Source organism: Papio anubis, chromosome 12 (genome assembly GCF_008728515.1).
Source record: "Papio anubis isolate 15944 chromosome 12, Panubis1.0, whole genome shotgun sequence".
In the NCBI taxonomy this organism is placed as follows: domain Eukaryota; kingdom Metazoa; phylum Chordata; class Mammalia; order Primates; family Cercopithecidae; genus Papio; species Papio anubis.
In genome coordinates this window covers 77114751-77128306 of record NC_044987.1, presented here as the reverse complement: position 1 = coordinate 77128306, position 13556 = coordinate 77114751, and the positions used below count along the sequence as shown (strand labels likewise).

The window sequence follows — 13556 nt, the reverse complement described above, 5'->3', positions numbered from 1 at the left end:
AGGCCTCCAGACCTGTGATGGATGGGGCTGTTCTGACATGCCCTGGAGACATTTTTCCCGTTGTCTTGGGGATTAACGTTCGGCTCCTCGTTACTTATGCAAATTTCTGCAGCTGGCTTGATTTTCTTTTGTAGAGCACTGTCAGGCTGGAAAATGTTAGGCATTTTCCAAACTTTTATGCTCTGCTTCCCTTATAAAGCTGAATGCTTTTAACAACACCCAAGTCACCTCTTGAATGCTTTGCTGCTTAGAAATTTCTTCCACCAGATACCCTAAATCATCTCTTTTGTTTCACAAATCTCTAGGGCAGGGGCAAAATGCTGCCAGTCTCTTTGTTAAAACATAACAAGAGTCACTTTTGCTCCAGTTTCCAACAAATTCTTCATCTCCATCTGAGACCACACCTCAGCCTGTATTTCATGTCCATATCATTATCAGCATTTTGATCATAGCCATCCAACAAGTCTCCAAGAAGTCTCTAGGGAGTTTCAAACTTTCCCACATTTTCCTGTCTTCTTCTGAGCCCTCCAAACTGTTCCAACCTCTGCCTGCTACCCACTTCCAAAGTCACTTCCACTCTTTCGGGTATCTTTTCAGCAGCACCCTACTCTACTAGTCCCAATTTACTGTATTAGTTCGTTTTCACACTGCTAATAAACACATACCTGAAACTGAGCAATTTACCAAAGAAAGAGGTTTAATTGGACTTACAGTTCCATGTGGCTGGGGAGGCCTCACAGTCATGGCGGAAGGCAAAGATGAGCAACTCACATGTTATGTGGATGGTAGCACGCATAAAATGAGAGAGCTTGTGCAGGGGAATGCCTCTTTTTAAAACCAACAGATCTCATGAAACTTATTCACTATCACAACAACAGCACGAGAATGATTTGCCCCCATGATTCAGTTACCTCCCACCAGGTCCCTCCCACAACACATGGGAATTCAAGATGAGAGTTGGATGGGGACACAGCCAAACCATATCACCATCTCACACATAATGACAGAATCCCAAAAGGGGAAGTTACTAACCCAAAGTCAGACACCTAGTAAATGATGGTGCTGGAGCTGGGGCCAGAACCAGATCTTCTTGCTTCAAATATAGTGGACATTTTACACTCTATGATGAAATCTATGCTCTGGAAAGATTAATGAGGCTTTCTAGGGGAGGTAGTTTGAAGGAGAAGCCAGAGTCAGGGAGAGCCTTGGAATGTTTTTACAATTCAGATGAAAGGTAATGCACAAGATCTTTAATTAGGGCTTTGGCAGTGGGCTAATGAAGAAGGGGCTGATGGGAGAGAACATAGAGGTCTAGTCAGCAGGACTTGAATGTGGAAGACAGACAAGAGGGAAACTTATCCTGTATTTAGTTACTGTTCTTTACTGAATTCTCACTGGGCTCCATTTGGTAAGCTGTCTCAAAGTGGAAAAGAAGGGGTGTAGAGCCAAGATAAATATATCAGACACCTCCAGTATTTCCCCAAATGAGCCTCTTTGCAATTGTTGTTGTTGTTCCTCTTCCATAGCAAGGCCTAATTCTTTTCCAGAACCCGGCCTTCCAGCTCTTAAGTCCTCAGAAATGGGATCCATTTGCCAGCTACCATTCTGGCTTCATGATTTTACTCATGGGCTCTTGGCACTGCCATCATTTTCTGGTTTTGGCTTTGCCACCAGGCCCCATGAAGGTGCCATACATGTGACTTGTCTCCCATCCTATGGCTCTAGGTTTGAAACCAAAGCCCTGAGACAATCTGCACCCCGTGCTGACCTCCAGAATAGGCCAGGCACCCAGCCTGAAGGAAGGCTCTGGACTGGACTTTAATTGTATAGGGGTCTTGCCCCGGGTCTGTAGACCACTTGTGTCAGAATCACCTGGGGAGTATTAAAATGTGGATTTCTGGGCTTCATCTCATCCTACTGAATCAGAATCTCTGGAGGTAGGTGACAGGAACTTGTATTTTTGACAAGTGCACCAAGTGATTTTTATTTACCTAAAGTTTAAGACTCTGCCTTAGATAATTTTTTTCCTGGACCTGTTTCCTTGTTTTAAAATAGGAAAATTATATATTCAATTTACCGCAAAAATAGAAAAGTACTTTGGGAAGATGCTAAAAGTTTATACGTATTTACTTATTACATATTATTAAGTTTACAGTCTTGAGATAAAGAAAATTTGAATTATTTCTCAGACTGAAATACACTGAAAACTGGTAAATCGTCTGAGTACTCACACTTAGAAAATGTGTGCTTACTAAGTGCTATGGTTTGAATGTTTGTCCCCTCCAAAATTCATGTTAAAACTTGGTCATTATAACAGCATTGAGAGGTGGGACCTGTAAGAGGTGTTTAGGTCTGCCCTTATGAATGGACTAATGCTGTTATCGAGGGAGTGGGTTCATCCCGACTTACTCACTCTTGCATGTACATGTGTTCTCTCTCTCTCTCTCCCCCTCTGGCCCTTCCTCTCTCTCACTCTCTTGCCATCTACCATGTTATGATGCATCAGGAAGGCTCTCACCAGATGCTGGCACTTTGATATTAGACATCTCAACCTCCAGAACTATAAACCAATAAATGTCTATTATTTATAAATTATCCAGTCTGTGCTATTCTGTTATAGCAGCACAAAATGTACTAAGACACCAAGTGAATGTATATATGAATGAATAGCTCCAGAAAGGTAAACCCTGAAGAAAGGTCATTAACTTTTTCTTCAACATCCCCTACTTCATGCATTCAATCAGCATTATTCACTGAGTGCCTAATATGTGCCAGGGCACTATGCCAGGCTGAGAATATAAATAGGATGTGGTCCTTGACCTTAAGGGATTGGAGATCAATGTGAGTGTTCAGTATACTGTGATAAGCACTGGCCCCAGGATGGATAGAGAGGTGGGTATTAGTGCTTTGGCAACAAGAGCAGGAATCACCTCTATCTGGGGCTGTCAGGAAAGGTGTCACCAAGGAGGTGGCCTTGGAGTATAGGATTGTTCCAAGAAGCAGGAAAGCCCTTTTCACAGTCCTTGTCACTTGCTTCCTTCTTCCATTCCATTAAATTCTGTCATCAATTTCCTCTCCTCCTCCATCAAACTAATCTCAGGAACTCAATGTTTATGTGTTTTTTGTTTTTTTGTTTTTTGTTTTTTTTCAACCTACCCAAATCTGCTTTTACACTCAAAACCAACACTTCAGTTTAGTCATAAACACTTGGTCTTAAAACAATGCTTTTTTGAGGATCAGTGTAGTTTACATTGTTACCCCTAAAAGTTTTCATCTGAAATAGTTTTAAGCTCTATTAGGGATTTTGTTTGTATATTTACTTTTTTACATCAGCCAGCTGATAGGAGGAGTGTTGCACTTTGTTGGTTAGTAGTTGTTGCATTTTTTGGGGGTGGTATGGGGAGAGGATTGGTGACAACTGGTTTTCCCCAGCTCCTGTTATTTTACTAGATAAATAATCACTATTTTGCTTACCCATAAAGAATAAAGGATTAATTCATGGTCTTCTTTGTGTTTTAAGATAAAACGATAATGGTTAATGAATCAGACTTTAAGGTGGCATAGCCCTTTACAACGTACAACATGTCTTTACTGTTCATGTTCTTCTTTTCTGGTCAAAAGATGGTCCACAAACCAGAGGCAGGGAGGAAGGCGCTAATTAGAAATAGAGAACCTTAGGTACTACCTAAGACCTGCTGAATCAGAATCTGCACTTTAGCAGTATTCCCTGGCAATTTTTATGCACAGTAAAGTTTGGAAGAGACTATAAAGTTAGTGGTTTATCCCATTTATTGATTAGGACATTGAAGTCTGGAGCAATTAGGGAACTTGCCCAAGGTCACATAACAAGTAGCAGAGCCAGGCTTCAAGCCCTGGTCTATCTGATCACAGTTCAGCACTTTATCACTGTCCTACTAGGTTTCTTTGTGCCATATTAACTGGTAAACACTTCCTCTGTGATTGATTCATGGTTGTGAAGAAGGAAGAAAGGAACAATTTTTCAAAGTATAAATGCATCTTCTTGGGAGTTGCAAGGGACTAGAAGACTTAACCGGGAGCTCACAGGCTGAACCTTGACTTTATGCCAGACACTTGGACAGTTATACACAGGAAGCCTTGTTCCCATTTTACAGATGGTAAGAACCTCAGTATTTTACTGACCATGATGAGCCTGTAGGGACTCTTGGGGAAGCAGGGGTTGAATGTGGTATTTAAAGCTCAGACACTAGGACTTCCTGGGTCAGAGGTGAAGGAATCAGATGTTGGACATTTCTTTTCATCCTTAAAATAAGATTCTCTTCTTGTATGAGGCTTTGACTAATCAGGTTGGGTGGCTGCCCACTTCTTCTGAAGTCAGGAACTTAGGCTTTGGTCACTAGGAACTCCTCTTGATTTATGAACAACTCTGTCTTGTAGAGTAAAAGCGGTTTTCCCAAAGAGGAAAAAATAGCTTAAAAGAAGGCCTTGAAGAATCGAGATGACAAAATGTATTATTTATAAGGACCTAAAATAAGTGCCAGATCCTCCACTTGAAGTGAGCAGGCGACAGCCGTGCGCTGTGTGGAGTAGAGCCCAGCTGACTCCAGCTGGATCCACACGGCAGGGCTGGTCAGCCACGGCTCCGCTCACTATTCCAAGGCTCTTCTCAGAAAGACTCCTGCTGCTGGTGCAGGCCATCTGTGGAACTCATATGAATGTGTCCCAGCTTACAAGCTTAGAGAGAAAATTCTTGAAGGAAACTGGAGGAAATGCAATGAGAATCTGTGGATTGGTAGAAGAGGCCACAAACACACTCATACCTATAACACACACGCATGTAAGATTACATCAACTTCCCAGCTTACTCAAGGATACAGACACGTTTTGAGAGCACACAGTAGATATGGGGTATCTCAAGTCTGCCTTCACTAGCTCCTAGCTCCCTAGCGGAACTTGCAGCTGCAGGTAACACCATCCATGCAGAATAGAGTTCTGTTTCATCTAGGAGTCAGCCCCTTCTTGCTGCATCACAGGTCTTTTTCACTCAAGGCTTGTCTTATTCTTGAAGAACTTACAGCTGCTATGTTTTCCTTTAAGAGAATGTTCACAGACATTTCTTACACAAAAAGCTCTTCTACTTTTTGAAGCAAACTAATGGTCAACAAGTCTACATCTTTATCCAGTGGGGAAAAATTCAGATTCAGTGTCTAGGAGTCTCTGATCAATAGCCAGCATTACAGAAAACTCATTTCCTTGTCACTCATCCTTTGACCCTGGCCTAATACCTTTGTTGTCTGGAAGTTTGTGACACTGAGTTAGACCTGAGGATCATTTCCCAAATCTGTTTTTCTGTAGGGCAAGATTCAGTGATGCGGGGGGAGGTAACTGAAGAGTAGGAGGTGATGCCGAGGGATTTCTGAGGGCACCCAAGGCAGGTAGGAGATTGTGCTCCAGCTCCAAAACTGTTACAATGCTTACCAACAGAACAATAGGCTAGGATCTGAACACACACTACAGATTTCAGAGCCTTCTCACCGAACTCTAATTCTTCCTGTTTCATTGTCTTTCTCTTCCTCTTCAAAATTTCTCTTCTGGGATATGGTGACTACACTGTGGGGAGAAATGCTTTTGGTAGCTCTTGCTGTATTTGGAGCTTACTTTGTGTTCTCTATTGGCTGATGGCTCCCTCCTTAGCCATGGGAGCTGGTTGTGATCCAGCGGCCCTGATGCAGTCCCCTGGCAGCATCAACCTGGTTTTGCCTCTGGTTCTGATCTCAAGGCCCCTCCAGTTTCCTCTTATCATAAGGGTTGCCCCTAGAGGGCAGGATTCAATAGGCTGAGGTTTACCTGCATGCCCTGGCAGTACAGGGAGCCTTCAAGAAGATGGATATCTGACCTTTCTACCCCCTACATCCCAATTCAGAATAATAAAATCTCAGGCTTGAGATAAATTTTCAGCATTTTAAAATCCAGGCATCTTTTCAATATTTGAATGAGAGGCGGCATTGTATAGAAAAAAAGAACACTGGCTGAATTCAAATCCCATCTTCACCACTTTCTGGCTGTGTGATCGGGGGCTGGTCACCTGATCCTTATAAGCAAGGAATGCCTTGCAGGGCCCTGCTAGAGAATAAAGATAATCTAGGTAAAGTCCTGACATATATGAGTGCTTCATATGTAGTAGGGAGTACCATTATCCTGTAAGCCAGAGGCTTTCCAACTTTTTCTTTCAGAATGCTTGAATTATTTCACATGTTCTCTATCATGTATGACTTTTAGATTCTTCACAGCCCTGGTTACTTTATTTATTATTATTATTACTATTGTTATTTTTATTGTGGTAAAATATATATGACATAAATTTACTATTTTAACCATTTTCAGCATGAAGTCCAGTGGCATTAAATACATTCACATTGTTGTGAAACCGTTACTACAATCCATCTCCAGAACATTTTTATTTTCGCATGCTGAAATGTTGTACCTATTAAACAATAACTCCCACTCCCCATCCTTGCAGCCAGGGCACTCTATTTTGAATAGCATGCTCCAAATTCCTCAGTGTCTTTCTTCCCATTGCAAATGGAGGTTAAAAAGAGCCTTTTGGAAGGGTTTTGAGTTCTTCAGACTCCCACTGGGGAGCCCGAGAATTAAAAGTCTATACCAGTTGCAGCAAACTTTTGGGATTGCAGATGGTTACAAAATTGGTGTCAATATAGCTGCTTTGCATGGAATGGATCTGGCAAAGAGGCTTCTAAGCACTGATACATTCCTTTCAGAAATATCAAAGGATATGGCTTGGCATAGCTTTGGGGAGAAACCAACAGTTTTTGAATTCTTGAATAGCATCTACCTTATGGTGAAGATTAAATGATATAATTCATGTCAAGTGTATAATACAGTGCTTGGCACAGATCAGGCCCTTATATGCAGGCTTTTGTTACCATAATTCCACTGTGACAGAGATAACATATATGTTTTGGTAGTTAATTCCCATGATAGGTAGATACCATTTTCATCTTACCTGAGGAAACTGAGTCTCTGGGCTGCTAAAACTCCCAAAATTACAGAGCTAATAAGTTGTAGAGTAGCAGAGCTGGAATTCAAACCCATACTCTTTTTCTCATAAGATGCTGCCTGTTGTGATACACCAAGAAAGGAACCCTATGGGTGAGGTATACTGACTTCATCTTGGTGTTCCATCTTTCTATATACCCTGGCCATTTTCTAGGGTCATATCATCTTGCTATTTCTTCTTCTTAAAATCATATACTTAATGTCCAAGCTTCAGCGCTTTCTGTATTTACCAGTCCCCATTCTCTCTGTGAGTGAAGTGATCACTCACAGTCTTCCATAAGCTCTAAAGTAGGAAACCAAAAGCATGTGTGCAAACCATGGAACTTTCTGGCTTTATTTGATGAGTACCTAAGAGCTAATGAACTGCACATGGAATTTAGAGAAACGTTGACTGGGATTTGATCAGAAAATGGTACTTTCCAGGACACAAACACTAGGTAGAGTTTGCTCAGAAAAGAAAATGCTTACATTTGACTTCTGTGAGTGATTGGGATTCGTTTTCCTTTCAGAAAACAAGAACCAAGTCACGCTCTCTTGCTCTTTCATGGTTGCTAGGAAGCTAAAGCCAACCTGGATGCTCAATTACGGCATGTATATAAGCTCCCAGGGCTGGCATTTGGATACGCCTCCTTTCCATGGTTTTGAATTTCCACTTCTATTTTATTTACTATATTATAGGAATATCCTTTCAAAGGAGATGAGCTTAGAGTAAGTAAATCAATAAAGACTATAAGCACCTAGAGGTCAAGGACCATTTTCGTTTACTTTAGTGTCCCCAGCACATAACTCAGTATCTGGCATATAGGAGATGCTCAGTAAATGTTTGTCAATTGAATGAATGAAAGCGATTAATGAATCAGCATTCAAAATGACTTAAGAGTGGCATCTCTGGTACCTTCCTTTGGACTTTCAGCTAACAAGGCCATCAAGGTGGAAGCTTTAGAAGGTGTTCCTTGGACTGTGGAGGTCTATCATTAAGAAAGTGTGTGTGCATGCTAGACATCGGAAATAATAATGGCTTAAACAAGACAGAAGCGTTTTCTCTCACTGTTATGGACTGAATTGTTTCTCTCCAAAATTCATAGATTAAATCCCTAACCGTCAATGTGACTGTATTTGGAGATGAGGTATTTAAGGAGGTAATGAAGGTTAAGTGAGGTCTTAAGGATGGAGCCCTAATCTGATATGACGTATCATTATGAGAAGCAGAAGAGATACTAGGAATTGCTCTCCCTCTACACACAGAGGAAAGGCCATGTGAGGACACAGCAAGAAGGCAGCCATCTGTAGGCCAGGGAGAGACTCACTAGAAACCAACTCTGATGGCACCTTGATAGTAGACGTCTAGCTTCTAGAACTGTGAAAAAAATTAATTTCTGTTGTTTCAGCTACGCAGTCTGTGGTATTTTTTCTTACGGCAGCCCAAGTTGACTAATACATTCACGCATGAGAGGTCTGGTGATATCCCGCACAAGACTGGTATAATAGTTCTACAGATATCAAGGGCCCTAATTATTTCTATCTCTCTGTTTCACTATCCTTAACATAGGCCTTTGTCTTAAAGATTTTCTCAAGGTCTGAGATGGCTACTAGCAATATTCAGCCAGATAGAAGGGAGAAAGGACAAAAAGAAGCCCTTTTAAGGCACTTTCCCTGAAGTGGTACCCAGCAATATCAACTAAAAACTGATTGGCCAGAGCCTAGCTACATAGCCAAACCTGTTATGAAGCCTGGGAAGTGAGACTTTTAGCTGGGCATATGGCTATCCTGAATAAAATTTGAGGTCTGTTACCAGGAAAGAAGAGGACAATGGATAGTGAGCAGGTAACCAGCAGTCTGTGCCTCAAAGAGCAGGAGAATTTTGGGGAATAAAGGAAGCTAGAAGTCAGCATATCACTCACAAAATAGTCCCACTTCTCAGCATCTGAGCAGTACCCTGAGTGCCCTAAGCAAGGTGATGAGAGGAGATGGGTCTTGCCTACAGATTAGTCCAAGCCCCGTGCTTGACTGTAGGGCACTACTCAGTTTGGGCCTAGCCACCCTCTCAGCCTTCTCTTCCCATTTGCCAATACCTTGCCCCTAGCCCTGTTCCCCAGATATGCCTGCACTTACCTACATTGCAGTTCCCTCTACTTGGGATGTCCTTTGACATTTTAATATCTCATCCATTCTTTCAGGCTCCGTCCAAACTGTTCCGCCTGGGAGCACCTAACTTGCATTCAAAGAGTAGAGCATGGAAAGGGGTTGGGGGAGGGAGATGAGGTGAGGAATACCCTTACAGTGGAGAAACCTGGCAAACACTACCTTGCCCAGGTGACCAAGGTTAACATCATCGGTGATAAATTATGTTGATAGTATATGACGTTTATATAGTGTGATGGTAAGGACACTTCACCTCTGTGGTCTTCCTCCTCCAAGCCCATAATCCCAGTCTAACTATGAGTAAAACGTCAGAAAAACTCAATTGAGGGACATCCTACAAAATACCTGCTAATACTAAAAACTGTCAAGGTCATCAAAAACAAAGTTGGAGAAACTGTAACAGACCAGAGGAGACTAAGGAGACATGATGGCTAAATGTAACATGGTATCCTGGAGCAGAGAAAGGACATTAGGGAGAAACTAGCAAAATCTAAATACAATATGATGTTTGGCTAATAGTAATGTACCAGTGCTGGTCCCTTAGTTGTAATAGATGTACCACAGTAATATAAGATGATGACAATGGGGGAAACTGGGGGAGGGATATTTGGGAACTTAGTACTATCTTTAAAACTTTCCTGTAAATCTGAAGCTATTTTAAAATTAAGAGTTTATTAAATGAAATCTCTGTTCTCCTCCTCACTGACGTTATGACTTCGGCAAGTCACTTGACCCCTGTAGGCTCGGTTCTTCGATGTAAAATGGGGGTGACATACCTTCACTGCAGAATAGGAAAAAAAACTTCAGTGAGACAGTGTGCTTGACAGCACTTTGGAAACAGCAAGCCTCGGCCCTTAGGATGGCTTTGGGTGCTACCCACATTATTGTTCAAATGCAGATTCCACTCCTGCCTCTCTGAAACTCCACACAGGGAGACATTCCAGAGGTTTCCCCAAATGCCGCTGTTGCTGGTACCTAGCAAAACCCTGCCCTCTCCCCATTTGGAGTTCTTTTTCAGCCAGAATTTCTGTGCGGGTAACTTCCCCTTCACCTCTCTTGATAGCTTGCTCTTATAGACTAAGATTGCATTTTTATTTTCATATTTCACTTCATTTTTCCCCCTTGAATTTAGTTTTTCTCTTTAGGAATCAGCATATGACTCAAACTGCCAGTTCTAAATTTAGTATCGCCTGTGATACGGAGAATGCATTTAGTGCTGCCTGGGATATGTATTTGGAAATAATGGTTTTATTTATCCACATCCAGTAATTCTGCTGCCTGCCTGCTGGGTTCTTTCAGGAAAGAGTTTGTCATCTCCTTTCCTCCTAATGATGAAATGTTGCTTGCTCAAGTCCCAGAGGCCCAGCCTGAGCCAGATGCTGGTGACTTGAGTCTCTGTTTAATTAAACAATACCATTCCCAGGATTCTGCAGTTATAAGGTTCTCTCTATGGCTTCTGTTTAGAGGTAGTTTGGAAATAGGCCTAGAAGGGGCTCATGGACTCTTTGGATCCTGTAGGCTTATTTCTGGGCCTCAGGCTGGTAAGATTTGCCCCTTTTTTTGGGAGAGTTGCCCTTTCAGTGCTGGAATATATGGAAGGAGGGGGAAGCTCTATGTATATGTAGCTGTGCCCTATGTTGTGGATGCTGAGGACTTAGAAGCAGTAAATCACATTACTGTCTTGCCCTCTGAGAAGCTCTTCTCTTTTCAGTGAGATGGACACATATACACGTGATTGGAGTGCAATGTAAGACATGCTGTATTAGAGCAATGTACGTGACATGGAATTAATGTAGACAGATTATGTGGTAAGGAAAGGCACACAGAGAAGAGGTGATATCTGAGTAGAGTTTTGAAGGATAATTTTATAGGTGTTTGTAAGGGAATGAGGAGGGCATTCTAGGCAGAGGGAATAGCGTATGCAAAGACATGGAGGCATGACATAGCATATTGTGTTTGAGGAACTGCAATTAATTCATTTATTTAAAAAAAGGTATGGAGCACCTACCATCTATCTGGTGCCATACTAATCATTAGGGTTTTGATAATGACCAAGTCAGATAAGGTTCCATTCTCCCAAAGCTTGCGTTCTTGTAACGTAGTTTGTATGAGGGAGATGAGGGGTGATATATGATAAGGAGATAGGCAGTGTGTATTAGTATACATGATATGAATAATTATTAGTATTATTAACCTAAAAATTATTAGTCTCCCATAATAAAGTACCACAATCTGTGTGGCTTATGATAGGAATTTATTCTCATATTTATGCTGTCACTTCTGGAGGCCAGATGTCCAAAATCAAGGTGTCAGCAGGGCCATGCTGCCTCTGGAGGCTCTAGGAGAGACTGTTTCCTTGCCTCTTCCATCTTCTGGTGTTTTCAGGCATTCCTTAGCTTGTGACTGCAAAAACCCTAACTGTGCCTCTGTCTTCATGTGGCCCTCTCTGTGTGACTGCATCTTTTCTTCTTTCTCTTATAAAGAAGAGATTGCACTCATTCCAAGGTCTTTAACTTGGTTACATCTGCAGAGACTCTGTGAGCTCTAGGGGAGAATCTGTTCTTTGCCTCTTCCAGCTTCTGGTGGCTGCTGCCATTCCTTGACTTGTGGCCACATCACTCCAGTCCCTGCCTCCATGGTCACATTGCCTCCTCCTCTTTTGTCTGTATGTCAGATTTCCCTCTGCTTTTCTCTTGTGATGGCATCTTTAGGCTCACTCAGATAATCTAGGACAAGCTTCTTATCTCAAAATCCTTAACTTAATTATATGTGCAAAGACCCTTTTTCCATAAAAGGTCACATTCACAAGTTCTGGAGGTTAAGGCATTGACTGACATCTTTTGGAAGGCCACTGTTCAACCCACTATACAGTCCAAGATTGTAAGGTCTTTGTATATTTACCTTATGAGGTAGCTTTTATTATCCTCGTTTTTCAGATGAAGACACTGAGGCTCAGATAAATTAAGTGATTTGCCCAAGGTAATTCAAAAAGGAAGTAGCAGAACCAGTGATTGAAACCTGGCTTTGTCCGACTTTGAAGCCCATTCTCTTCCTCCCATGGCATACTGACCAGAATTGTTTAGAAGTCTGTCCTTTGGCTTAATACATAAATGTCCGGTTGAGGGGGTTGCGGGGTGCCACACCTGGCTATTACCAGGCAGTATGACTTTTGTGGGAGCTAGTTTGAGGGAACTGTTAGAGGATAGAGAGCAAACTGCAATGGATATGGGCAGGAAGTTTGGGGGAGTGAGGACAGTGGGGATGAGGGTGACAATGAAGAAAAGGGGCTTGGAGTTCAGGAAAAGGGCAGGAATACCCACCAAATGAGGGAAATAGCACTTAAAGGAAAAGTAGGGCCAGATGCAGTGACTCATGCCTATAATCCCAGCACTTTAGGAGGCTGAAGCGGGAGGATCACTTGAGCCCAGGAGCTCGAGAGCAGCCACGACAACGTAGTGAAATCCCACCTCTACAAAAAAAAAATTTTTTTTAAATTAGCCGGGGGTGGTGGTGTGCACTTATAGTCCCAGCTCTCCTGGAGGCTGTGGGGGAAGATTGCTTGAGCCTGGGAGGTTGAGGCTGCAGTGAGCTTTGATAGTGCCACTGCACTCCAGCGTGGGCAATAGAGTGAGATCCTATCTCAACAACAACAACAACAACAACAACAAAGCAAAAGTGGGCCATGCTTTGCCATTGTAGAGTTTTGCCCAGCACCTCTGGTTCTTTGATGTGTGAAGGGCTCCTATGCTTGCCTACAACTGGGAAGGTCTCTGGCTGGGGTGGATATAAGCGGGAGGGCCTGAGACTGTGTAGAGAAGGGTTCTCTGGGTTTATATTATTCATTCCTGCTGAGCACTGCCATGAGTGAACACTGGAAATTCAGAGATGAACATGTTTTGGTCCTGCACCAGAGGCAGAGTGGCAGAGTAGAAAAAGATCAGGAACCAAATCCCTGCTCTGCCTCTCATTCACCGTGTGACCTCAGATGAGGCACTTTAGCTTTCCAAGCCTCTGTTTTGTTATCTGAAGAATATAGATTTTTTTGAGCTTTGAAGGAGATAAAAATGAATAGTGACTGGCACACCCCTGGAATATAATAGGGTCAATGAATGTTACTTTCTTTTTTTTTTTTTTTTTTTTTTTGAGACGGAGTCTCGCTCTGCCGCCCAGGCTGGAGTGCAGTGGCCGGATCTCTGCTCACTGCAAGCTCCGCCTCCCGGGTTCACGCCATTCTCCTGCCTCAGCCTTCCGAGTAGCTGGGACTACAGGCGCCCGCCACCGCGCCCGGCTAGTTTTTTTGTATTTTTTAGTAGAGACGGGGTTTCACCATGTTAGCCAGGATGGTCTCGATCTCCTGA

At 42.5% G+C, this 13556-nt stretch overlaps 1 protein-coding gene across 5 annotated transcripts in view; it reads left to right on the top strand.

Moving 5' to 3' along the window:
- Nucleotides 1-13556, top strand: part of SERGEF (secretion regulating guanine nucleotide exchange factor) — a 234494-nt gene that overhangs the window by 190607 nt on the left and 30331 nt on the right. Inside the window, exon 11 of one of the 5 annotated variants that reach the window (XM_031653355.1) lies at nucleotides 5335-6329. The exons of the other annotated variants lie outside the window; for them this stretch is intronic. Within the exon in view, the coding sequence (XP_031509215.1) occupies nucleotides 5335-5375 (41 nt within the window). The 3' untranslated portion in view covers nucleotides 5376-6329. Of the gene's footprint in view, nucleotides 1-5334; nucleotides 6330-13556 lie in introns of those variants that run through there. 5 annotated transcript variants of the gene reach the window in all.